Below are 27,652 nucleotides of genomic sequence, written 5' to 3' on the forward strand. Positions count from 1 at the left end.
CCTATATGTGATATAATTATAAAAATTCATATTCTAATATTTCATATCAGCATGATATCCCACTTGATTAATGTGAATTTCAGCTCTATATATTAATCAATGTTGAAATTATTTAGTATAAATAATTAATGCTATTAATTTGGAGAGGGAGGGAGAGATTTATATATAATACTAGTTCAAGATTTATGGAGTCATAAAATCAATTTCAAAAGACTTGAAACCATGACAATAGGATCCACTCACTGAAGCCAAACAGGGTGGTTTTTTTCATGCCTTGCACATTATAAATACAAGAGCTGTGTTTGAGAGTTTTATTGCAGGAGCTAAAGTTGCTAGAGAGAGAGAGAGTGAGAGAGATCAGAGAGAGATGAGAAGCTTACAGCAGCAACAGCAGCAAGGGAGTCTGGATGTAGTCCGATCATCAAGAGGTGGAGGGAGTAACCGCATAGCAGCCTTTGATATGGAGGGAGATGTCCCACCTTTTGTCGATCCCGATATCACTACTAACAACGATAAACAGTTTGATCATGATGAAGACCCTAATCATCAGGTCTCTCTCTCTTTTCTTTCTCCTCCATGCATGCTGCATTAGTTTTTTTTCATCTAAATTTCTCAGTTTTTAATTTTGATCTTCGCCTGCAGGCCTCTGACCTTCTAGCAAGCTCCTCATTATTCTAATCATCGTTAATATTTACCATGACTGTGTTGTTTCAATGTTTTCAGAACTTACCAGCTTGTGAGGATGAACAATTGAGTACAAATATTATTAATACAGTTTCTGATTGTTTTTGATGTTCCAGAAACCTGGATGGAGAAAGTTTCTATCACATGTAGGTCCTGGATTCCTTGTCTCTTTAGCTTATCTTGACCCAGGCAATTGTGAGTCTCTCTCTCTCTCTCTCTGTGCATGTATTTATTTGAAAAGTTGATGACATCATTTGGATATATTGTATCATGTCACAGTGGAGACTGATCTGCAAGCTGGAGCAAGTCATGGATATGAGGTAAATAAAACATCAAAAACAGTTGAGCATATACACAGAAAGATGGAGAAAGAACGGGAAAACTAATTAAGTACATGCAAGAAAGCATTTGATAATTAATTCAAAGCATAGAATCCTAATGCTATCCTACTAATAATTAGTAATGGGAAAATCATTTTTCCAAGAGAAAAGAAAACTCAGCATTCATGGTTGTGCTATCTGGTGTATATTTTTCAGCTAATCTGGGTGGTTCTCATTGGGTTGGTGTTTGCACTCATAATCCAATCCCTGGCTGCAAATCTTGGTGTAAGCACAGGTAAGGCTACAAAACTAACAAATCTCTAGGAATCTACCCAAAATAAGATAGCAAAGTAAGATAATGTAGTTTGTTTGTGCATATCGATCTCAGGCAAACACCTTTCAGAATTATGCAAGGCCGAGTACCCAAAATATGTGAAGTATTGCCTGTGGTTGCTGGCCGAGGCTGCTGTCATAGCTGCTGACATACCCGAAGGTCTAATTTTTAAAAAAACTGAGAAATTTTCCGACATAAATATTTATTTCTGAATCATGTCAATGATTTTATGCTTTTCTTCGATCTTATCTGTGTCTGTATCTTCGATCTGCATTTTGGAAATGGAAAACAGAACATATTACATAAAAGAAAGAGAGAGAAAATATAGCTGATGTCAATTTTGTATTTATGGCAGTGATTGGGACAGCCTTTGGACTAAACATACTGTTCCACATACCAGTATGGACTGGAGTTTTGATCACTGGTTTAAGCACTCTCTTACTCCTTGGTCTGCAGAGATATGGGGTAATTCCTTTCTTTTCACTTAAAAGAACATTAATTTATCAGTCCATTAAAAGTGGGAATCATGCATCTTGTCTTGCTCATCAATTATATATCAAGTTCTTTTTTACTCTAAATTTTATTATTTTCAATCATGTCGACTAGTTTAATCGATCGATGTGATACATCAGCTATCGTCAATACGGTGTAAGGATGATAAGTAGAATTTTTTTTAAAAGTAACATTTTTATTGTCATTTTTTTTTAAGGAAAAGGATTAAAAAATCCGAATCCAATATATATAGTTTAATTGATTGATTACCGACAAACATACATCCTCTGCATTTAGGAGATGATCATGAAGTGCAGAACTAATGGCATGTGGTGATGCATGGGTGCACATATCTTTCCAGCTGTGATGAATGTGGTTGCAGCCATTAATTGATGATGAACAGCGTGCATCATGCATGCTCTTAACTTGTCTCACTCTTGCTGAGACCACTGGGAGAGAATCCTGAACAGTGAACAGAAAATTCAATGAGGTTTCTGTAGCACTAACACCACCCGTCTAACACTTCCTTACCCTTGTTTCTACATCATTGGTTTTTGTTTGTATTTGCATGGCCAGATTCTGCACATGGGAAGGTTTAGGTAAAGGAATCCTTTATCTGTCGGCTTGTTTATTCACACACCAAATACACTCTTAATATAGAAGTTTACTATGTTCATAATATAAAAAAAGTATTTATCGAAATACTAGATCATACAGTCTATAAGCTCATATTTATAATTCATTTTTATCAAAATGAATGAGCGGAGTTTAGTTCAAATCATTTCTCTTTCTATTTTGATATATTTATGACTACATAAAATTAATCTCATAATAATTAACTAAACTCTTAGGAAAAATGAAGATCATTTGCTTGTAACTATTTGTATTAAAATATTTGAAGGAATATGTCCATGATGCCTTCATTTGGTTTATATTCTACACAAGTTGCTTTTTAAAAAGAAAAAAATATATTCATCATCTTATCAGCATCCCATTATGTGGCATTAGACGATAAGTTCACAAATAAAATACCACATCATGAGATGATGAAAAGATGATAGAAATTAAGATGATGAGTAACATTACTCATTTAAGACGTTAGATTATATTATATTAACTTCATATATATATTAATTTTTTTTTTCTTTAACAAAAAACCTAGGCGCTCGGCCTGTAGACCATACATTCCTCAGGTTCCATGGGTGAAGAGTAGAGTTGACTCTCTCAAACAATAAATTGATATTTGATTAATATCAGACAATTTATAATTTTTAATATCTGACACATTTATCTTCTATTATTTATAGGGAAATGCTTCGGGTCCCAAATTTATATACCGATTTTCTTTTTTACTTAGTGATTAAGGAAATGTCTTTTTAGTGATGTTGTGAATTTGTTTCAAAAAATAAAATTTAAGAATAGAAAAAAAAAATGAATGAAAAAAAATCAAAAATAATTAAAAAAAATTTGCTTTATTCAGTAGGTTTTCAGGCTATATCTCTCGGTTAATAATTTGTCTTCTTTCTTCTATATTTATTTTCTTTTTCATAGGTTAATAATTATAAACGTGCAAATGACCGTAATTAAACTCTAGATGGAAGCGAGTAAGAGAGTTGAATAAGTAGCAATAAGAAGCAATATTGGCTGGATTTTTATTTTTTAGGATTCTTGCCCGAATTCTAATGCCTAGGATGGTATAGAGATAGATACAAGAAGTGGACCTACACATTTACAGTTGCCGGCCTAGTAAACTTCTCAATCAACACTTTAAATGCTCAACAAATGTTATGGAACTCACTCTATGTATGTGTCTATCTTTCTCATACACAAAAAATATATACTTGTATCGTTCTAATGTTTAAGGAGATGGCATATCAATGTCCCCTCAAATCTTTCGCGAACTTGATGATCTTAAATAGAAGAGAGATTGACATATGAAGGGTAGCATGCTATATTTATTGCTATCTGTATAAATATTTTGGACAATATTATATATAAGCTATAAATTATGTAAGACACATTTCTTGTCACTCTCCCTTCCATTTAAAACCCTCAATTCAAACGAGAATTGGAGAAAGACTTTTTACAATATGGTGATTGTGTTCTAATTGGTTCTTTTTTTAATATTTTGTTTCCAAAAAATTGTGAGTGATGAACAGGTTAGGAAGCTGGAATTATTGATAGCAGTACTTGTGTTCATAATGGCTGCTTGCTTCTTTGGTGAAATGAGCTATGTGAAACCTCCAGCAGAAGGCGTGCTTAAGGGAATGTTTATACCCAAACTCAAAGGCCAAGGAGCCACCGGCGATGCCATCGCCCTCTTGGGTGCCCTTGTCATGCCGTACGATCCCTTCCCTCCTGTGATCTTATATATGAATAAAGCTAGGGATTTCAGTTTTTTCTTTTTCTTTTTTTCTTTTTTCTTTTTCTTAGTGATTAAGAAAAAAATTATTTAATATTATTGTGAATTTTTTTATTTTTTAAATATTTAAAAGTATTAAAAAATGATGTGAAAAAAAAAATCAAAAAATGAAATTTTTAAATCTAGTGGGAGCCCCCAACGGTGGATCTAGAAGGACCCTTTATATATATAGAGAGAGAGAGAGAGATCCCGAAAGAAAATGCTTTGTCCACGTACAAAAATATTTTACGAAATCATGAATATTACAAACTCACACTACATAATGTGATACATAAAATTCTTTTATAGTAAATTAAATTAAACGTAACATATTAAATACTCACGTTAATTCGTAAACTTACTTTTGTAAATCTCTTTATCAATCTCATATTTCTAGATTCTGAATGCTTGATAAAAATCTCCATGGCCATTGATTGCTGCTGCAGGAGTTTTTTCTTCTTCTTTTTTCTGCAGAAGTATACAAAGAATGATCTTTTCATTGCAATTTTTTTTTCCTGATTCGACAGGCATAATCTCTTCCTCCACTCAGCTCTCGTGCTGTCCAGAAAAATACCCCCTTCTGTCCGTGGCATCAATGTAAGCTGGCCCTCTGATGCATACACACACATACACAAATATATATGCATGAAGAAGTTGTGCATACTCTTATAATTTATCTGAGAAACTTGATGCTGCCATCTGTTTTCCAAAAACAAGTAAATCTTTTGGACAAATCATCATTTACAATGATCATAGCATTGGTTCCAACTTATTGAGTTGAGTTTGGTTGGTGAGAAGGAGTGTTGGAATAGTAAATAGAATTAGATTAAGTTTTGCAATTAAAATATGGTTGGTGTAATATTGTTGTTGCAGGATGCATGTCGATACTTCCTGATAGAGAGCGGATTCGCATTGTTTGTTGCATTTCTAATCAATGTTGCAGTCGTTTCTGTATCTGGTGCTGTTTGCTCAGCTGACAACCTCACAGATGACAGTGCAAATCGTTGCAATGATCTTAACCTTAACTCGGCCTCTTTCCTTCTCAAGGTTCAAATTCATCAAATATTGAAGTTGTTTTAAGTCCATATGATCAATATTAAGCATAAATTCTTGACAAAAAATCTTTTTTTTTTTTTTTTTTTTTATGCATGTAGAATGTGTTGGGTCGGTCAAGCTCAACCATTTATGCCATTGCATTACTGGCCTCAGGGCAAAGCTCCACCATCACAGGAACTTATGCAGGGCAATTCATCATGCAGGTGATCTTAAAGAGTAATACTATACACCGTACTACTATCTCACTTTTATCTCACGATATAATATGTGGTACATTTATTACAATTAGATGATAAAGAATTATCTAATAAAGGATTATCCAATAGTGATAAATGTGTTATATCTTACATAGTGAGATAAAAGTATGATGGTAATGTGTTGTACAGAATTTTCCAATCTTAAATAATAGTATACCTAAATATATATTCTCTGTAAGAGTAAATTTGCTATTAAATTTAGTTTTTTTTTTATTTAATTTGTAGGGTTTTTTGGACCTTAAGATGAAGAAGTGGACTAGGAACCTGATGACTAGGTGCATTGCAATTACACCTAGTCTTATTGTTTCCATTATTGGTGGATCTTCAGGTGCAGGCAGACTGATCATCATAGCATCGGTTTGTAACTCTTAAAACTGTCATCTTTCTAAATGTTGATATCAATACTCAAATCTATACATATTGCAATAAATCTAACCTGTTTTGCAGATGATTCTCTCATTTGAACTTCCATTTGCTCTCATCCCTCTCCTCAAATTCAGTAGCAGCACCACCAAGATGGGACCACACAAGAACTCAATATATGTGAGTTGTTTTCTTTTTCTTTTTGAATTCTTTGTCCATTACATTGAGATGAACAACACAAGAATTCAATATATGCTGAGTCTCACTTGTGATGTCTGGTTAATGTAACAAAAACCTCCGAGTGCAAATTTACAAGTATAACATCAAAGCTTTTCATTATGAAAAATGGCCTTCGTATTAGATTTTGTCATCCTCAATCAAATCTGTTGGCGTCGATCATTTGTCGAAGCATCTGAACAAATATTATTCATGCAGGTTATAGTGATCTCATGGATCCTGGGGTTGGGAATCATTGGGATCAACATATACTACCTGAGCACTGGCTTTGTGGGTTGGCTACTTCACAACCATTTACCAAAGATTACAAATGTGTTCGTGGGGATCATAGTTTTCCCCCTAATGGCCGTCTACATCCTGGCAATCATCTACCTAACCTTGCGAAAAGACACTGCTATAACATATATTGAACCCACCAAGGATACCCCAGCAGCCCAAAATAATATGGAACGCGGCCGGCCGGGATCAGAGCTTGACCGGATTCCTCACAGAGAGGATTTGGAAGACATCCCATTGCCGGAGTAGAGGGAGCCAGTTAATTTAATTTCAAGATCAAATGCTTCATTCACCTAGTAGCTACGATCTCCAGACTGTTGCATGCCTTTCCGAAGGAGATATGGCTTCCCTTGCCTGCAGTATTTGAAACTTTCTTCCAGTTCATCTACAGCTTTCTTCCTGCTTGTACTTACCAGAAGAAAACAAAAAAATAAAACCTTTTGCCAATCCTATATACGGTAGTGTTCAGTTGTAAGTTTACCGTGTTGAACTTTCCAGTGTTGTAATATTACTTAATGTTCAGTAACCTTATTATAATCATCTCTAACTTCTTCTTCTTTTTTTATTTAAAAAAAAAAAAATCAAATACCTTAATTTTTACCATCATGATAAATAAAATAAAATAAAAATAGTAACTTCATTTACTCGAAGATTAATAACCCTTTGAGAAAGAGAGGGAAAAAAATAGATACTGTTAATATGATAATTTTTTTTTTATAAGTAGATACTGTTAATATGATATTATTAGTAGTCACTGTTTAAGTTGCTGTGGATTAGCGTCTAAAACAAATGACTACATAATAAATATTTATTTTATTTACACTCAATTTCAGTTTAGAGAAACACTAGTATGCAGCCTGGAGCATACCGCTCCACTTGACCTCTAGCCTTTCTTTTTCTTTTTTCTTTTTTGTTTTTTAACGTAATGATTAAATAAGTAATTTTAAGTATATTGATGTATTTTTTTTTTTATTCAGTGATTAAGAAAGTGATTAAAAAATGTGAAAAAATAATAATAAAAAAGAAAACAAAACAAATGGGCGGTACGCCCAGCAGTATGCTCCAGACGGCATAATAGCCGCACCCTTTAGTTTATAGACTTAACAAAGAAACCCTATGAGAGAGAAGCTCTCTGTTTTCTCCTATATCTCCCCACTGCTGCCTACATCCTTCTCCCTCCCTTGTTCATGTGAAAATCCCATCATTATCATCATCATCCTTATTCAAGGCATAATTCAGAGTTTATACATATATATATACATATATTTCTCCTCCCTTTGTGTCCATCTTTCCCCCATACGCCATTTTCTGTCTATTCCTACCAATTAATACATCTCTAAGATCTCTTTCATCTACCTACCCTCTCTTCTTTCTCTTTTTATTTTGTTGCTACTAAGTACTACTCCTACTAATACAACCACTACTGCTATCAACCTTTAGATATGTTATTTCTATGACCCTCCAACAGATTCAAGATGTGATCTACAAAATCTTCATTCTTCCTATCCGAACTCAAATCCAATCTCTACGAATCTAAATATTAAATTCCTCCCTACTGCTGGCAATTCGTAAATGAAAAAGATTTGGTATTTTAGTTCTATAAAGATAAAGAGTGAAGATCTTCGATGCTCCAGTTCAATAAAGACCAATGCACCATTGCAACATAAAAACTTGCTAAATGCATCACAATACTTGTAGTTTACTATCTAGAGTTTTTTCAACAATCATAGATGGCAGAAGGTGGTAATTTTAATCATAGATAACAATGTTTTCTCTTGTATACCCGTGTACTTGGACTATGTCTATTCTTATTAATAATATTTTAATCGTTTACCTGTCAAAATAAAAAAGGTGGTGGTAATTTTCTCTGTAAAGAGGACGGCCTCAAAATTAACAATCCAGTGTGTCGTGAACTCATGACACATTTCCATGCAAAAAAAAAAAAAAAAAAATCCTCCTAAAGTGACTTCATTAAAATAATCATTACTACAAGAGAGTAGACATAGCGCCCCGGCGGGGGGCGGGGGGGGGGGGGGGGGGGGGAGATCTAATAAACAAGGTGATATTTCTATCAGAGGGATTTTTCCAAACTTATTGTTGGAATATACCCATTGCGCAATTGAATGCGCGCATCGATTTTGTGATTGATGACTCTACCACAATACATGAGATTGCAAATAGGATGAAATTTCTAGCAATTTAAAGCTTTCTAATTTAAGAATGTAATCTTCATATCACTTGGAAAAATTGGAAGTAAATTCATGGAAGAGAAACAGAAGTGGAATATATAATTAACACTAGTTTCATAGTACAATTCACTTGGAAAAATCTAATTTCTATTTTTCTTCACTGTTTACAATTACAGGCCCTACATGAACTGCCACTTATAACTTCTATGTAGATCACAACCCTGAAAATGTAGAGGCAGATAAAAATTTGATGGCTAGTTTATATAATTCTTATCCCTCCTTTTCGCTCACAATGCAGAAATGAATCACTGAAAGGAATTAGAATCATAAAATTTGGAATTCATCAAGTTATCCTTTTCAACCTAAACCGGAGTTAGTACCAGATACTGGTCGTAGCATTGGATGATTGAGAGTAGGCTGTGCATTCCCAGAGCCACTAAAATTTGAGGTAGACGAGGGCTGCTGTATTGCTGCTATGGGCAGCCTTGGCCCCAACCCAAACATTTGCTGCCGTGGCATAAATGGCATGTGGGGATGGACTGGTTGGTTGTTGCCATATCCTGGAATGCTTGGCTGTGAAGGTGAAGCTGACATTATTTGTTGCCTATTGTTGGTGTTATTGTTCACCATAGACGGACCAGGTAGACTGGGTGACGCAACGCCAGCAGGTCCAAACCGAGTTGATATCATGCGATTCCGCTCAGCAGCATATCTCTGTCTTGTCCTCTCCGCTTGTTCACATTCTTTCATCAAAAATGTTTCCACTTCAGCAAATTGCTTCAACTTCAGCTCTAATCTTTTCAACTGTCAGAAATTTTGTAAAAGAAAAATGGAAAAAGAAATTTTAATTTTCTTTCAAGGAGGGGTTCATACTTAATAAATATAATTTGTACATTTCAATTTCAGTAAATGTCTACAGCATATAAAAGCATTGGTAAAAGATACTACAATGATAAACTATATACGGAAGTGACAACATAAATAAAAGGGTGATTTATTGGTGTGCCAATTTTGATTCTCAGAAAATATCCAACATTTCTAGAGCAGCATGATTTTGCACGTTAGATAATTATGTCTTGCATGGCACCATATATAGAAGTTAAACATTCAACAAGAAGATAACACTAAAGGTAATGAATGAATGCAGGCAGATGATAGTAATGTTCCCTTTTAAACAAGTTGACGAAAGTGATAACATTATGGCATTAGAAACATATTGGGCTTATTTGGTGAATTGTAGTTACACGACATATAAAATGACCAATAAATACAGCTTGACTCAAAACTTCAAGCAATTAATTAATGATGTGAATTTCCGAATCTTTATCGTATTGCTGCTAATAGGGAGGCTTTAGTGGCAGATATGCGGTTTCTCCATCATGGAACTCTTCAGTGGGATGTTCTTTTCAACAGGACTTTCATGATTGGGAATTATCTTCTGTATCAGATTTTCTCAGCCTCCGATACTCCATGGGGACTCCTATGGCACAGTATGATCGTGTGAAGTGGAGGTCTAATAATCATAAGAAATTTACTTTAAAGGCGTACTACAAAATTTTGACCACACAAAACCATCCTCTGTTCCCTTGGAAGAATATTTGGCAGTCTCGTGTGCCCTCAAAAGTAGCATTCTTTGTATGGAACACTGCACTTGGGAAGATCTTGACCACGAATAACGGGTTGTGTAGTGATGGATTGGTGTTATATGTGCAAAAAGAATGGAGAATCTGTGGATCACCTTCTACTACATTGTGAGGTTACAAGGGAGATATGGGATGAGATTTTCCAAAGGGTCAGCGTTGCTTGGGTTATGCCTTTGAGGGTGGTGGATTTGTTGGGATGTTGGGAGGAAGATACAAGGCTGCCAGCAAGTGGCAGCAGTGTGGAAGATAATCCCACTATGTATCATGTGGTGTGTTTGGTCGAAAAGAAATGCACGTCGCTTTGAAGACAAGAAGCACACTATGGCAGAGCTAAAGAACTTTTTTCTTCACACTTTACTGCTTGGTTTTCCGCTATTGTACTAAATGGGAACAATGTCCATGATTTCTTGTCTTTAATTCCTCACTCATAGAATGTACTTAGGTACCTTATGTATACTTCATGTGTACACGGGTCATGCCTATTTTATTCTGATCAATAATATTTATCTTTTACTTTAAAAAAAAAAATTAATGATGTGAATGGTCGCCTACAAACCAATAAATTAAATGGCCACTCTGGTTTACAACATTCGTTTTTAAGCCAAGAAATAAAAGATTCAAAAGTTTTAGAAAACCAGCAAGCAACCAACAGAGCCAAATACATTTCAAGTGCTTCCCCTCTAGGCTTGGTTCCAATTTATACCAAGAGATTCAACTCCAGCAACTTTTAGTTTTTTATTGGTAAAAGAAATTATATCGATCAAAAGGAGGCAAATGCCCAAGCATACGGGACATATACAAGAGCAACGCCTAAGCGTGCTAATTTAGGGATACAAGGAATTCATGAAAAGATGTGCCATGGAAATCAATTACAATCAACCAATGAAGCAAGGTAATGAAAAACAAATTTCTAAACTCTTCCATCAATCGCTCTTGATCTTCAAAGCTTCTTACATTCCGCTCCCTCCAAATGCACCACCATAGACATATAGGTATCATCTTCCATATGGATGCAATTTGAGAGTTGCCCCGAATACCTTTCCAAGAGGCTAGAAAGTCACATACCCTTTCCGGCATCACCCAAGCTAAACCCAATCGAGCAAAAACTTCATTCCACAAGGTCATAGCAACCTCACAATGTAGTAATAGATGGTCAGTGGACTCGCCACTCTTCTTGCACATATAACACCAATCCATAACTATGATGCCACATTTCCTCAAGTTGTCTATAGTCAGAATCTTCCCCAAAGAGGCTGCCTTTGGAGGTGCCTTTGTCCTCCATATGCTCTTCCATGGGAAAAAATCTGAGTTCTGCATGGTCAAAGAATGATAGAAAGAACGGGCTGTGAAGACTCCCTTCTTAGAAGGGCGCCAATGAATCTTGTCTTCACCTACCCCAGACACCCGAGTGGAGTACACCTAGTTAAAAAACACCGAAAATTCATCCATTTCCCAGTCTTGCGCATCTCTAAGGAAGGAAATGTTCCATTGAGGAATGCCATTGGAGATGATAACTAGATCCGCAATTGATGCCTCTTTTATTCTAGCTAAGCCATAGACTTGAGGAAAAACGTCCTTGAGTGCCCGATCACCACACCATAAATCTTGCCAAAATTTTACCTTTACTCCATTTCCAACTTTGAAGCAAGTATGTGCGGCATATGTGTCCCAACCTCTTCTAATATTTTTCCAAAGCCCAAATCCATAAGGCCCACACACCTCATTGGAACACCAACCTCCCCATGATTCTCCGTGCTTCAAAGCAATAACAGTTCGCCACAAGGCCTCCCGTTCATGATGATATCTCCATAACCATTTGCCCAACAAAACATTATTGAAAGATTTCAGATTCCAGATTCCCAAGCCTCCTTTAATGGGAGAACAAATTGTGGCCCATTTCAACAAGTGGAATTTAAACTTGTCCTTTGACCCTCCCAATAGGAAATCACGTTGAAGTTTCTCCATGCAATGAGCCACCTTGGCGGGGAGCGGGAATAATGAGAGGAAGTATGTTGGTAAATTAGAAAGAGTGCTCTTGATGAGAATCACTCGGCCCCTTTGGATAAGTACATCCGCTTCCAACCGACTAATTTCCTCTCCATTTTTTCTAACACCTCATCCCAAATGGATTTTCATTTAAAAGTTGCACCCAACGGAAGGCCAAGATACTTCATGGATAGTTGAAATATCTTACAGTCTAAGATGGACGCCAAACTCTCCACATCAGGTATAAGCCCCACTGGCACTACGTCAAATTTGGCCAAGTTCACCTTCAATTCTGACACAGCCTAGAAGCATAATAAGAGAGCCTTCAAAGCTCGAATCTGCTCATGTATGGCCTCGCAAAAAATGAGAGTATCATCAGCAAACAATAAATGAGAGATGTTGAGCAAACCTGAGGCTACCTCACCCACGAAGAATCCTGATAGGAATCCACCCGCCACTGCCCCTAAAATCATCTTACTAAAGGCTTCCATCACAAAAACAAAGAAAAGTGGAGAAAGGGGATCCCCTTGTCGTAAACAACGGTAGCTTTTGAAAAAGCCTTTTGACGTGCCATTCACCAGTACAGAAAAACGAACTGTAGAGATACAGTGATGGATCCAAGTACGCCATTTTGTACCAAAGCCACATCTCTCAAGTATATACAACAAGAATCCCCAATTGACGTGATCATAAGCTCTCTCCATATCCAACTTGCATAGAAGTCCCGGCTCTCCTGACTTAATCCGACTATCTAGACATTCATTGGCAATAATATCCGAATCAAGGATTTGCCTACCTTGAACAAAGGCATTTTGAGTCTTCGAAATCAAGCTTGCCATCATCACCTTGCTCAACTTGCTCACCAATACTTTGGATAAGATTTTGTATAACCCATTCACCAGGCTAATGGGACGAAAATATTTAACCTCTATTGCTCCAGGCTTTTTAGGAAAGAGTGCTAAAAAGGTTGCATTGAGACTTTTCTCGAATCGTCCAGTTTCATGAAATTCATGGAAAACCCCCATGATATCTACTTTTAAGTACATCCCAACAAGTCTGAAAAGGGCCATGGAAAAGCCATAAGGGCTTGGAGCTTTGTCACCCACCATACCTTTAACTACCAATCTGACATCTACCTCCTCAAACGGTCTTTCAAGTTGTTCCAAAGCTTGCAGATCAAGAACATAAAAAACCAGCCCATCAAGTTTCAGCCTCCACAAAAACTATTCCGAAAACAACTTATCATAGTAATTGACAATGTGGTCCGAGATTTTGGTTTGGTTGGATGAGGTCGCCCCATCTATCATCAAAGTTTCTATAGCATTGTTCCGCCTATGCGAGTTGGCCACATGGTGGAAAAACTTAGTGCTCCCATCCCCTTTCTTCAACCATAAAGCTTGTGATTTTTGTCACCAAGATATTCCTTCCAAAAGAAAGATCCGTTCAACATCTGCAATCACTTGAATTTTACAAGCCCGCTTAGTTTTAGATAGTACCCTCTCCTCTTCCACCCCCTCCAAACCCTTAAGCTCCTCCAAGAGGACAACTTTTTGGCTTACAACATTACCAAACTCTTGCGTATTCCACTCATTCAAATATTTTTTCAAAGACTTTAATTTACAAGCTAGAATATAACTAGAACTGCCTTGAAAATGGTAAGATGACCACCATTGTCGTATTCTGTCCACAAAACCATCGCTCTTCAGCCATGTTCTCAAATTTGAAATACCTTGGACCCCTTCGAATGCCTCCGCAATTCAAAAGGATGGGAAAGTGGTCCGAACATAACCTGGGTAATCTCTTCTGAATGAGGTTCAGATAATGAACCTCCCAATTCAGTGAGATTAGAAATTTGTCTAGCCTTTACCAAGATGGACGATCTCGGTTGCTAGACCAAGTGAAAGAGCCACCTGCAAGAGGAATATCCTGTAAATTTTGTTCAGAGATGAAATTAGAGAAATCTACCAAATATGGGTTGAAGCCCAAACCACCCGATCTCTCCCTCGAAAAACGAGTGACATTGAAGTCACCTCCGATACACCAAGGCAGGTCCCAGATGCTGCCAATACCAACCAACTCATCCCATAGTAAACTTCTGGACCAATCAAGATTAGGCTCGTAAACTCCGGCAAAAGCCCATTGATACCCATCAATGACGTTCTTAAACGAACATACCGCTATATAATCTCCCAAAAAATCTTCCATTTTCTCCACCACTCTCCTGTCCCACATTACTAAAATTCCCCCAGAAGCTCCAATGGATGGTAAATAATGCCAACCCACCTGACTACAACTCCACAAACTTCTAATGATACGAAGGGAAATAACCGCCAATTTTGTTTCTTACAAACATACAATATCGACCTTCCATATACGAAGCTGATTTCTAACTATAAGGCATTTATCCTTTTTTTTTTATAAGTAAACACAGTCTTATTAATAATAATAGGCATAGCCCAAGTACACAAGATGGTATACAAGAGATAAGACCTATCTAGGTGGCTATAGTAGTCATTAGAAAGTCATGTACATTTTGAACTATAAGGCGTTTATCCTTATCATTCAGCCCCCTTATGTTCCAAGAAATAATCTTTGGTTTCATAAATCCACATCCTTTGCCCTTCCCCTTGCTCTTCCCCGGTTAGAGCTCTTTCCACTTGTTCCATCATTTACTGTCCAATCAAGCCTTTAGAGTTCTCTTGCTCACTTCTTAGCAGAAGTGAGCTCCCTAGGTGATCCCAAACTGTTCTTTCCAGCTTCTATAGCTGCGAAGGGGGCAATGAGCTGGTCCTCAAAACCCTCGCATGAAATCCCACACTAACTTGCATCCCCTCTCCTTTGCCTCCGTGTTTACTATTAGTTTGTTTACTGAGAATTTCTGAGTTTCTTACTTCCATGGAGATCTAGCAGTAGGTTGATTTTACATAGTTTTTTAGGACATATGTGTAGAGGATGGGGTATAGAAAGATAGTTCTTATAGAAACTAAGGTGTTTGAGATTGAGTATGCAGGAGGCAGCGCAGCACACATCATTGAGAGGGGAAGGAAGGTGACCAAAGATTTATTTATCAGTAAACACTAACAGTAAACAACTAATAACCACAGGTAACATATTAACAGAAAAAGAATAAAATGGAATAGAAAGGGAGAAAACACAGAGAAAGAGGGAAGAGGCAAAAGTTTAAAAATCTACAAGAGTTGGAAATGTTTATACCTGATGGTTAATAATATTCGCAGATAACCTCTGAATTTCCCTTTCTTCATGATCTGCAAACAGTTTTGCTTTAGTTGCTGCAGCAGCAAGGCCAGCTTTTGCAGCAACTTTAACTTTCTCTGAAGATAATGAAACCTGCCCCTCATTATGATTCCTTGAACCAGGTACTCCTGAGTTCTCTTCTGGAGTTTATTCCACATGAAAGTTTAGTACATACTCAAGTTAATCATTTTTTGGAAAAATAAAAAAAAGGAGACAGAAAAGGAAGTACTGGAAACAGGAAAAATATATTATTCTTACCTTTGTGCTGGAATGAATTTGCAGTTTCTCCAAGACGACCACCTTCTCTGCCATGTGTACTCTCGGAATTCATCCTTCATAGGTGTAAAAGAAACTTTTTTATTCTGTGTACAGAATGCATAAGCTAATGTTGATACATAAGCAATAAAAGCCTTAAGAGGGTTTCCTGTAAGTCATAATAAAAAAACCCTTCCTCCATAAAATTGTTCACCAGGAGAATAGAATCCACAATGCACACACAAAATAGCACTATACGAACCTCCCTTCATCAAGCATATATTAGGATTTTTAGCAATGATACTCAACAATTTCTAAAGCTATGACAAAAGACTGCAAAATCTTACCCTCTGATAATTGCATGAGCAAAAAGCTGAAGAAGATAACCCAATTTAAAATAATGGTAGTAGAACAAGGAAAGGAAAATACCAATGCTGTGTTGTAAAGTATCAGAAGGAAATACACTACCTATTACCATGTCCAGTTCCTTCCACCGGTGAAATTCTTCCAGAAACAGATAAGCCATCGTCCTCGGACAATGCAGCCAAGGATGCATGGGCACATGCAGCAGCAACTCTTGGTCCAACAGCAGAGGCCAAAAAGGCAACCTAGAAAATTTTCCAATGGTTAGATCTGTAAGAACACAAGTAAGCAAGGTATGAAAATCGCCCATCTTTGACATGAATTATGATATTATCTCTCTCATTAGTCTCACTGAATTTGAGAAAAATTCTTAAGAGCCAAAGCTTATTTTCTTCAATATCATTCAAAGCAGCCATTAACAGTCTTAACTACATTCATTCTCATTTCGCACTGTTTCCCTTTGTTTCACTTGTGCTTTCTCTTCATGTAGGAACATCTTCTCTCCATCTTTGTACATATCCTTTCTTGTATTAAGATTCTTGTTTCGTCTTTAACGAAAATAAATTAGAAAAGAACAACGAAAAAATGAATTTACAGCGTTGGAGTTGGGAAAAGAATTATAAAACATAAGCATTAACTGAAAAACAAACATCGTGGGCCTTATGGCCATAAAAGATAAAATAGTCACTTACCAGGGCCATAACTGGATTCCCAGAATTTGCAAAAGGAAGTCTGCTTTCAGAGTCCGTATCTTGATGACAAGATCCTACAAACGCAAAATAAACACAATATCATAACAAATATCGTTACTTAAACGGTGGATGTTTTTAGTAAATAACGCCACCTGCTGAATCCCCATTATAATTTGAATGGGATCTTCCAGCATCTCCATTTAATGAGTTGGATGACATGCTGGGAACTTCAATATTTTCCAGTAGGCCATTCTCCATTGGTAGACGGAGAAAGTGAAGAATGCATTGTGCCTTTGATTTGGTACCAACATGTTCAGCAATTTCATTCCAATTCTCATTGTAGATCTCCATCGCCTCAAGTAGAAGTAAGGTTTCCTGATCGGTCCAGCTTTCCCCATCTGGGTCAGCATAATCATTTGTTGAATCCACCCTTATAAAGTCTATGCTGGAATGTCCAGTAACAAACCTCCCCTCTTGAAAGCAATCAGAGCATAGTTGTGTATCAATCTATCACATGAGATGCTAATCAGCCATTCTAGTTGAATCAAATAATCAGATAAAAAATAATAATTTATATCAACATTCACATGTAACCAGGTTCTCAAAGTCATCGAGCAGGGTGATTAGAAAAGGCTAAGCTGCTTATCTGCTCCATATCAAGCAGATGTCTTGTTTGGTATATGGCCCAGGCTTGTTAAAAAATCTGCACCATTTTATGGACTTGTTAAGCATGCAGCTAGTTTTTCAAAATTTTTAACCCATTTATCAAGCCTCGAGCCATTGGATTGATGCATGCCTGGTTTCACATGGGATATTTTCAATTAGCTTATCAAACAAATCAGAGTAAGATGTGGACAATGATGCTCTCTCACTAACAAAATATAAAAAAGAATTACTTTTCAATTTCTTTGAGCATGCTCCTGGGCATTACTTTTACGCACAATTACTTTCCAGATAATGACTACAAATATTAATTTGTTTTTTTTTATAGGTAATAGAGAGCTTTATTAAGATAAAGATGGGCATAGCCCAGGTACACTGGAGGTATACATGAGCATACACCTATTTAGGAACTAGAGACAGAAGCAAGAAAATCATGGAAGCTTAGGCCATTAAAGTCTAAAGCCATGGCCCACAGAAATAAAGTCTTCCATAAGAAACTCCGAAACTCTTCCGAGGAACGTTCATGATCCTCGAAAAGTCTCTCATTTCTTTCATTCCAAATACACCAAAAAATACAAATTGGAGCCATCCTCCACAAAGATGCAATTTGCGGAGTCCCGGAGATTCCTTGCCAGCTTGCTAAAAGCTCCACCACCCGACCTGGCATTACCCATGCTATTCCCATTCTGTTGAAGAAGTAGTTCCATATCTCACTTGCGAACTTACAGTGTAGGAGTATGTGGTCCACTGTCTCTCCATTGTTTCTACACAAACAGCACCAGTCCACAATAATAAGGCCACGTCTTCTAAGATTGTCAGTGGTCAAGATCTTCCCTAGTGCTGCTGTCCATACAAAAAATGCAGCCTTAGTTGGTGCTTTGCTTCTCCAAATATTCTTCCACGGAAACTTAGGCCTTTGTTGCATGGTATTGACTTCATAGAAGGAACGTACCGAGAATTTCCCCTTTCTATTCGGCCTCCAAACCATCACATCTTCAGTTGTGGCAGCAATGGGCAAGCTGTACAGTAAATTCATAAACTCCAGCAAGTCATTTACTTCCCAATCATTTGCATCCCTGGTAAGACTAATATTCCACTCCTGTGTGTCTTGAAAGATCACCCTCAAATCAGCCACCACAGCTGCTTTCTCCCGTGCAATAGCAAAGATTGTGGGATAGGCATCCTTTAGAACCAGATCACCCACCCACCTATCCATCCAAAAACTGATCCTACTACCATCCCCTAAACATAACCGGGTATTGCAAGAAAAGGACTCCCACCCCTTCCTTATATACTTCCAAAGCCCCACACCATAAGTCCCCCTTCCCTCTTTAGAACACCAACCCCCACATTCACTACCATACTTTATGTCAATCACTCCTTTCCATAAAGCTTCCCTCTCACAATTATACCGCCACAGCCATTTACCCAACAATGCCATATTAAAGGCCCTTACATCCCTAATCCCCAACCCACCATCTCTCAACGGAGTACAAATCTTATCCCATCCCACCAAATGATACTTGAACTCTTCTCCTATCCCACCCCATAGGAAATCTCTCTGAAGTTTCTCCAATCTCTGTGCAATGCTAGCAGGGAGTGGGAATAAGGATAAAAAGTATGTAGGAAGGTTAGATAGCGTACTTTTAATCAAGGTTATTCGTCCCCCTTTTGATAAGTATACCTTTTTCCACCCAGCCAGTCTACGTTCGAATTTTTCCAGCACCCCTTCCCAAATAGATTTTGCTTTGAAAGAAGCCCCCAGCGGAAGGCCCAGATATTTCAAAGGCAAGGAAGAGACCACACAACCCAAGATGTTAGCTAGCCCCCTGATATTATTTACTTCTCCCACTGCAACCATCTCCGTTTTAGCAAGATTGATCTTCAACCCGGACACGGCTTCAAAGCATAGCAAAATAGCCTTCAGGGATTCTATATGACCTGCCGTTGCCTCACAAAATAATAAGGTATCATCTGCAAACAAGAGATGAGAAATAATGATGGAACCATGATTGCCCCCCACATTAAAACCTGAGAAAAATCCACCCCCTACCGCCGCTGACACCATTCTGCTTAGTGCCTCCATAATCAGAACAAATAAGAGAGGGGATAATGGATCTCCTTGCCGTAACCCCCGCGAGCTATGAAAGAATCCCACTGGATCCCCGTTAACCAAGACCGAGAAACGCGCCGTTGATACACAGTGTCTTATCCACTGCCTCCATCTTGCCCCAAACCCACTTCTAACCAACATATACACCAAAAAATCCCAATTCACGTGGTCGTACGCCTTCTCCATATCAAGTTTACACAAAATACCTGGGATTCCGGACTTGATTCTGCTGTCCAAACACTCATTTGCTATAAGAACCGAGTCTAAAATTTGCCTCCCCTTCACAAAGGCATTTTGAGATTTAGAAATGATCTTTTCCATTACCGTACTCAACCTATTGGCAAGAACCTTTGCAAGTATCTTGTACACGCTGCCCACAAGACTTATTGGTCTGAAGTCCGAAACCTCCATAGCCCCCGCCTTCTTAGGGACTAAGGCAATAAAAGTAGCGTTTAAGCTTTTTTCAAATTTTCCATGCGTAAAGAATTCCTGAAAAACCAGCATTACCTCTTCTCTCACCACCTCCCAACAAGATTGGAAAAAAGCCAAAGTAAAACCATCAGGCCCCGGTGCTTTATCCTTATTCATTTTCTTAATAACTTGGTGTACTTCTTCCTCTTCAAACGGTCTCTCCAACCAATCTCTGCTAGTTTGGTCTATGGTCTCAAAAGCTAATCCATCTAGGGTCGGCCGCCAATCGTGCGGTTCCGCTAGCAAATGTTGAAAATGACTAACCACATGTTCCTTTATCACCTCTTGATCTGAAAAATTTTCACCATTAATGTTCATGGACTCAACGGCATTGAATCTCCTATGCGCATTAGCCATCCTGTGAAAAAATTGTGTACACTTATCCCCCTCTCTTAGCCACAAAGCCCTTGACTTTTGCCTCCACGATATTTCCTCCATTAGAATCAATCTTTCTAATTCAGCACTGACTTGGACTTTACGGTTATTCTCCTCCCCTACTCCCTCCAAGGTTTGTAACTCTAAAAACAAATTCTTTTTCTGAGCGGTTACATCACCAAAAACCTGTTCATTCCATATCTTCAAGTCCTTCTTCAATGCTTTCAGCTTATCCGCCAACACCTTACTCGGATTACCTTTGAAGGAGTATGAACTCCACCATTGCCTAATCACGTCCACAAACCCCTCCACTTTTAGCCACATATTTTCAAACTTGAAAGGCCTTCTCCCCCTTTGTATACCACCACCATCTAGCATTATGGGAAAATGATCCGAACATAGTCTCGGGAATCTTTTCTGACTTAAGCCGGGATAATGTGATTCCCACGACGGGGAAATAATAAATCTGTCCAACCTTGACCACACATGGTTGTTGGACCAAGTAAATTCCCCACCCATTAACGGTATATCCATAAGTCCCATCTCGGAGATGAAGTCTGAAAAATCCACCATGGCTTGATTTTGACGACCCCCTCCTGCTCTCTCGCTAGAGAATCTTGTCACATTAAAATCCCCTCCGATACACCATGGAGCTTCCCACCATGAGCATAACCCAGCTAACTCCTCCCAAAGTAGCCGCCTCTCACTATCTATATTAGGACCATAAACCCCAGCAAAGGCCCACAAAAAACCATCATTTGTATTTTTAAAGAGACATCCCACCGAGTGTTCTCCCACGAACTCATCTATGCTCTCCACCACCCTCTTGTCCCATATAACCAGGATCCCCCCGGAAGCCCCGTTTGACGGTAAGTAAATCCAGCCTACATACATACAGCTGGACAAACTTCTAATAATATTTCTATCAATATGCTTCAACTTAGTTTCCTGAAGACAAATAATATCCCCCTTCCATTGCCTTAATAAAGATCTTACCCGGAGACGTTTATTAATCTCGTTAAGACCCCTAACATTCCAGCTAATTATTTTGGGCTTCATTTAACAACTGATCCGACCCTCCCTTTGTTTCTACCACGGCTTGCGCTCCCCTCCTTACCATCATAGTCAATGGACCAGGTCAATCTCCTCAACTCTCTCTCTCTTTTAGTCCCAGCCCCATTCTGGCCTGCCTCAATGGCTATAATCAGGGCTTTAAACTGTTCTTCATAACCCGCGCAAGAGATTCCCAGACAGTTCTGAAGGTCCTCTATTTTTTTCAAAATCCAATCTGAAGATCTAGTAGGGGTTACCACACTGATAGGGGTTGGGTCTGCCTCAACATCTTCCTCCCCCTCTAAGACACTGTCACACGGCTCAAACAAAACCAAATTTCCCTCTCCCTCTATTAACTCTTGATCTGCCGTGACCTCTTTAGTCACCATAGCTAAGGAATTCATTTCAACTACCTCCGGTACCTCTCCCATCTTACACACATCCTTCCAAGAACTGATTGGGAGTAGAAAAACCAAATTGGAGCTAAAAAGGTGCACGACAATCTTCATATAGGATTTTAATTTATCATCATATGAATAGACCACCTTTTGATTGAGATTTATATAAACAGATGGTCCTTGGCTTGCATTAAAATTAGACAAAACATTACTTATCAAAAGCTATATATATGTGTGTATATATTAGACAGAAATATTAATTTCCTTCTTTAAGTTTACACGTGGCGGTAAAATATGGGATCACATGCTGTAATTCAGTTAACGTTCAGCACTTACTGTTATTCTTTTGGAGAGAGATCCTATTTAACAAAAGACATGAACGAAAAAACAAATAATGATAGAATGATAATGGTAAACAAACAAAAAGGCAATGGCAGGAAAATGTATTCTACCTCCTTCTGTGACTGATAGTACACAGTGGTAAGAGACCGAGAACAATGATTGCAGTGATTTTCAGACAGATGCTCTCGGATTCTGTTGTCCAAATCAGAGGCATCAGCATTGTGAGATGACAATGACAAATAAACATCAGCTGCTTTAAGCCGACATTTGGGCCTGTCAAATTTGATTAAACTATCAATAGACTTTAGAGCAGCTGATGGCACATGGATATCACCATTTGAATCCTCCCTCAAGTAGAAACCACCGCTGCAAGGCTCACGACTTGGTGACTCCGCACAGTAATTGATAATTCCCCAGTGATCAAGAAACCGAACAATTCGAGTCAAATCTTCATTATCAATGCCAACTACCAACCCTTGGCAATCAGAGACTACAATCCTCTTCTCCGGATTCCCCATGTATTTGGCAACAATGTAATTCCTACATTCCATGTATTTCTCTGGTGTATGGTCCGGTGATTTCCCAGAAAAAAAATGTGGCACCACTTGCCTTTCCAGCCGATGCACTGTAGCTGGTGAAAACCAATCTGTATACAGCAGAATCCCAACAAGAACAAGACAACATTACTACATGGGAAACTGAGCCCACACATATACATCCATATACAATGCACCCACACGCACATGCATAGAGAGAGAGAGAGAGAGAGAGAGAGAGAGAGAGAGAGAGAGAGATTTGCATAAAATAATATCAATGCTTTGAAACGCCTCCAAGCCCCCAAAAGGAGGGGATAAGGAAAGAGTCCCAGAAAGAAAAAAACAAACAAACAAAATGTACTTCGTTGGTCTTCCATGATGGTAAATCAGTAGCTGATAATGACACCAAGCCTAGTATTAAAGATCCAGAATATCCCAAGAATAACTTTATAAGCTCTTAAGCGGTTAGAATAGAGCCTAGGAGAATTGACCCCAAGGAATGGCTGAAAACACTAAAAGGAACATAAGCTTGCACTAGAAACAGAGTTACGCAGATGAACCAGTTCTTTCTTAGTGGATCACATATGATCTGAAAAAAGTCAAAGGTTTCTTAAAGAGGTTCGGGAGTAGTTGAAAAGTTCGTTTAGCTCAACTTCGTTTGGCAAAAGAAACTAAAAATCCGAAACTGGGCTATTTATAGAATTCAAAGCTACTCACTCCCTCTCCCCCGGTCCAGCAAAAGTCTCAGCATGTAAAGAAATTCACTTACCAGAGTATTGGAGTAGGCAGTGTTGCACAACTAGCTCAAAACCCGGCCACACCCCATACATTTAACATGTAAGTATGTGATTGTTTACGAATAGGTAAAATCAAACCTGAATGCATTGGAAGCACATGAACCCTAGGCCCAAACCGCTTGACAACACCCCGCCCTTCCATGATCTGCGGAGGCGTGATCACATAGGCCGAACCAGCACCGTCCGTCCGGTCCTGATCGAACACCGGGGAATCCGCGGGGACAGCGGACAGTGCCTGGAGCTGCCCGTAGGAGACATTTTCCAAGACGGGCAGCGGAGTCTGGAGCTGCTGCTGGCCCTTTCCGTTCTCTCCGCTCTGATTGGCCCGCTCGGAGGCCACGATGGCCAGCACGGAGGAGTGGGGCCGGTTCACGGCGTGCTTGACGACGGGAGGGAAACCGCAGACGCGGACCCCCCCGTCTTTGAGGACCTCACTCTCGTGGGGAGGAGGAACAACGGCGCCGGATTGGGGGTCTTCGGCCTCATCCTGGTGGTCGAGGTCGTCGTCGTGTGGAGGAGGGTCATCCTCGTCGTCGTCTTCGTCTATCTCGTGCTTCTGCCTGCGGTTGATTTGGGGCTCTCTCTTTCGCTTCTTCCATCTGGTCCTAGTTTCTGAACCAAATACAAAACAGAACAGAGAAACAAAAATAAAATCCCGAGTGAATCAAAATACAAATGTGTTCAAATTTAGCAGAAATAGAGAATTTAGGTTTGGGGATGGACCTGATGGTAAAGAAGGGGAAGCTGGCATTGTTGAAGGGAATTTGCACAGCGAGAGAGAGAGAGAGAGATTTGTGGGGTCTGTTGATTGGTGAAATGGCTATGGAAGGACGGAAAGGATGAAAGGGAATTGGGTGCGGGGCGTGCTCTGAACTGCGCCTCTGCCTTTTGAGAGCTGTGTCTGCTTATTTGTGTGCGCAAAATTTTGGGACAAATACACTTTTGTCTCATTTTACCCTTTTGTGTACACAAAATTTTGCATCTTGATTACATACTTCACTTATATAATTATATCATTCATCAAAATAATTATTTTATATTTAACAAAATATAAAACAGTCAATTATATTAATATAATACGTAAAGAGTATGTAAAAATAATTACATATAAAAATTTTGTAAATTTTATATTTATTCCTAAATTTTATCTTTAAAATTGTGCATCACTTAGGTTTGATTTGGTTACGAAATAATAAATTATCTCGTCTCATCTTATCTAATCATTATAATTTTTTTAAATTTTTACATAAAATATAATAAATAATTCAATTTTTTCAAATTTTAAAACAAAATTAATATTAAAGAATTATATTATAACAATATTTTATTCAACTTTCAACAAAACATAACATCTGAACTATGTAACTAAATTAGACTTATTTTCATCTATCTTAATTAAAATTAGAATTAGACAAAGGTATAAAGTGTAAGTAATTTTATTGTTTGAAGACTCAACTTCCGTTTTTGCTCCTTTGCCTAGAAAAAACAATGATGGGTGTGTGATGTTATTTCCTTTGTGAAATGGTGCCAAAATTATTAGGTTCTTAATTCTTCATAATAAGAATGCTTACGATACATGTAAAGTTGATTAATAATTCTCCACAGCGGCGGCACACCCACGCACCCTCTATGTTGGCAATGAATAAATTCCCATTTTTGCTCTTATAGTTTTTGTTTTTTTTTTTTTAAAGAAAATATCATCATTCATTCATTCATCAACAGAAATTTACATCTACCAAATACATGTGAGAATATCCCTACATCAACTATTTAGAGTTCCACCAGTATACTACTGGACTAATACAGATTTCATTGCTGTCGATACTCCTTACAGACAAATATTCAAGAGACAGCACTCTGCTAAACAGAAACTCAACATCACTTTTATAAAAAAGGGATAACTCAACCTCTAAAGACACAATTGTCCAATAGACGAACTCTTTTTTATTTTGAAAAATACTCTAACCACAAAGAAATTACACAAAAGTAATTCTATAAATTGATATAACTTGCGATTTGTTAGATTGTAAAGTTATTTTTTATTGTAAAGCATGTCTAATATATTAAATAAAGTCACATCAGTTTGTGAAATTATTTTTGTGTGATTCTTTTATTTTTACTATACAATTTGGATCAATTCCAGTAGACTTTGACAGTGCGTGAAAGTAACAAGTTTGTCTCTTTTTAGTCACAAAAATCAAATCTAAAAGATCTAGTGTTGGTGATTCCGGTGATCTGACGCATGTGGCTAGAAGAGCTACCGAAATGGGTGGCGTATGAGAACATCGCGCAGTTGTGAGTGGTGCATAAGAACAACGCGCAATGATTTCTACAAAATCGCCACTATCCTTTTAAATTATTTGTAGTCTGAGAGTCTTCTTATGCTACGTGCGTTTTTTGAGAGTTGCCGAAAAACTATAGATTTGACTTTTTCGGCCTTAAAAGGAAAGAGAAATAAATTAAGAAATGAAGAAATGAAAGGAAAAAGGAGGAGGAGGCCGCCTCCGGCAAAAATCAGATATGAAGTTTTTTTTTTATTTTTTAAGAGTGAGAGAGCAGTTCCAAAAGGAGAGAGCTATTGGTACCTATTTGATAATCTACCCTTATAGTTTTAAACTTGCTTTTGTGGTTTCAAAGTCTCCTTCGCACATCCCATTTTTTCCGATGGCGGAAATCTATATTAAGTATATGACATAGAAGGAGTGGGAATTAGACGAGAATTATAGTCATCACGAAACCAAAAATAATGCATGGAATCAAAATCACAAATACTTTATTAAAAAACAACACACCAAAAAAAAAAAAGACATAAAATGATACTAAATAAATGTCTGCACAAAATAAAATCGCAATAGTTTGAAATAGAAACCAAATGCATATTTAGAATCTTAAATAGAAACTGACATAAGTAAAAGCATTTGTGAAGGTGATGGTATATTACATGTTTGTTAAATGTTTGATCATTCATTCATGTCTACCCACCATAATATATATCTCTATCTAAAACCATCATCAACACGAGATTTTTCATTGATCAGGAACAACTATTATTAAATCCATTCCAGCCAAAGCAATATCAGAAAACAGTCTACAAAAACCAAACATACAATTCTTCCATTGGAACCTGTTATGGATAAATCAGTTGGAGTTGTCATGGAAGAGGTCGTCGGAAGCTTGTCGGAAGTGGTGAAATTGTTGAAGATGGCAGTTTTAAGGGGGTTGGGGTGACGTTCAGATAAGTTGAGAAGTAATGCTATATACGATCATGGAATACATAAATATCACGTAATCATTTTGAAAAAGAATTAGATCTACTATTAAAAAATTAATTTTTTTCATATAAATCTTGTATGGGTAATACTATATACAATTATAAATTATGTAAACACCACGTAATGGGTGTGCAAGTATGTTAAAATGCCATACTAATGTGTAGCTCGACTAAAATTCAATAGAGGAAAGAGAAAACAAGAGTTATAACTTTTTTTTAAATAGACTTCAATTCAATTTATGAATGAAGAAAGTTACAACTGTGACCAATAAGTCCGGATACCAACCCTGATTACAAACCAACTACTCATCTGTTATAAGCTCTCACGCACACAACTTTCATTGTGTCGGAAACTGTCTAAAAAACTTTAAAAACTTTCTAATGACACAGCCTTTCTGAGATGCGAGACTCTATATAAATAGAGGTGTCCATATCGACTTGTCTGTGAGATAACAACCCATATCACTCCCAACCTCTAAAAGAGGAGGGGAATTTCCACCCTCATCCTCCAAAAAAAGATAGGGACTCACTACCCTACTCCTCCAAAAGAGAAAAGGGAATTGTCTATTTCAATTTATTTACATTAACCTAATAAAAGCCACTAACAACTGCAACTGAAAAGAAAAAAGCAAAATAGCATTGATGCTACTACTCAACCCCACTAACTGCATTGTATACTCTGCTACTCTAACCCACTAACTGCACCATACTCTCCACTAACTGCACAACATCTATTGCATGTGCTCGTCTCCATCTCCATGCCCATGCCCAGGAAACCAGCCCCGTCGCCATCACCTCTCACATGCATATGCACATCTTCATCTTCGTTC

At 37.8% G+C, this 27,652-nt stretch overlaps 2 protein-coding genes across 3 annotated transcripts; one reads left to right on the forward strand and one right to left on the reverse strand.

The window, feature by feature from the left end:
• The first annotated feature begins 207 nt into the window (after positions 1-207).
• Positions 208-6,960, forward strand: LOC122295734 (metal transporter Nramp5-like). Its single transcript, XM_043104841.1, has 13 exons — positions 208-550; positions 801-879; positions 964-1,004; positions 1,221-1,299; positions 1,393-1,497; positions 1,694-1,803; positions 3,990-4,171; positions 4,759-4,828; positions 5,105-5,278; positions 5,386-5,490; positions 5,770-5,901; positions 5,992-6,087; positions 6,343-6,960. Exons 1-13 carry the CDS (start codon positions 368-370, stop codon positions 6,667-6,669), a joined length of 1,683 nt encoding a protein of 560 aa, XP_042960775.1. The 5' UTR covers positions 208-367; the 3' UTR covers positions 6,670-6,960.
• A 1,718-nt stretch (positions 6,961-8,678) lies between these two features.
• Positions 8,679-24,478, reverse strand: LOC122295982 (SWI/SNF complex subunit SWI3C-like). Of its 2 annotated transcripts, none has more exons than XM_043105284.1 (9): positions 24,275-24,478; positions 23,630-24,163; positions 22,329-22,864; positions 16,956-17,310; positions 16,804-16,877; positions 16,217-16,356; positions 15,752-15,825; positions 15,452-15,630; positions 8,679-9,413 (listed from the first exon to the last, which is right to left on the reverse strand). In XM_043105284.1, exons 1-9 carry the CDS (start codon positions 24,300-24,302, stop codon positions 8,967-8,969), a joined length of 2,367 nt encoding a protein of 788 aa, XP_042961218.1. In that variant the 5' UTR covers positions 24,303-24,478; the 3' UTR covers positions 8,679-8,966. The 2 variants fall into 2 exon arrangements, with proteins under 2 accessions (XP_042961218.1, XP_042961217.1); XM_043105283.1 differs by having other exon boundaries at positions 15,452-15,633; positions 24,275-24,477.
• Between the last annotated feature and the right edge of the window lie 3,174 nt (positions 24,479-27,652).

Source organism: Carya illinoinensis, chromosome 15 (genome assembly GCF_018687715.1).
Source record: "Carya illinoinensis cultivar Pawnee chromosome 15, C.illinoinensisPawnee_v1, whole genome shotgun sequence".
Lineage (NCBI taxonomy): Eukaryota > Viridiplantae > Streptophyta > Magnoliopsida > Fagales > Juglandaceae > Carya > Carya illinoinensis.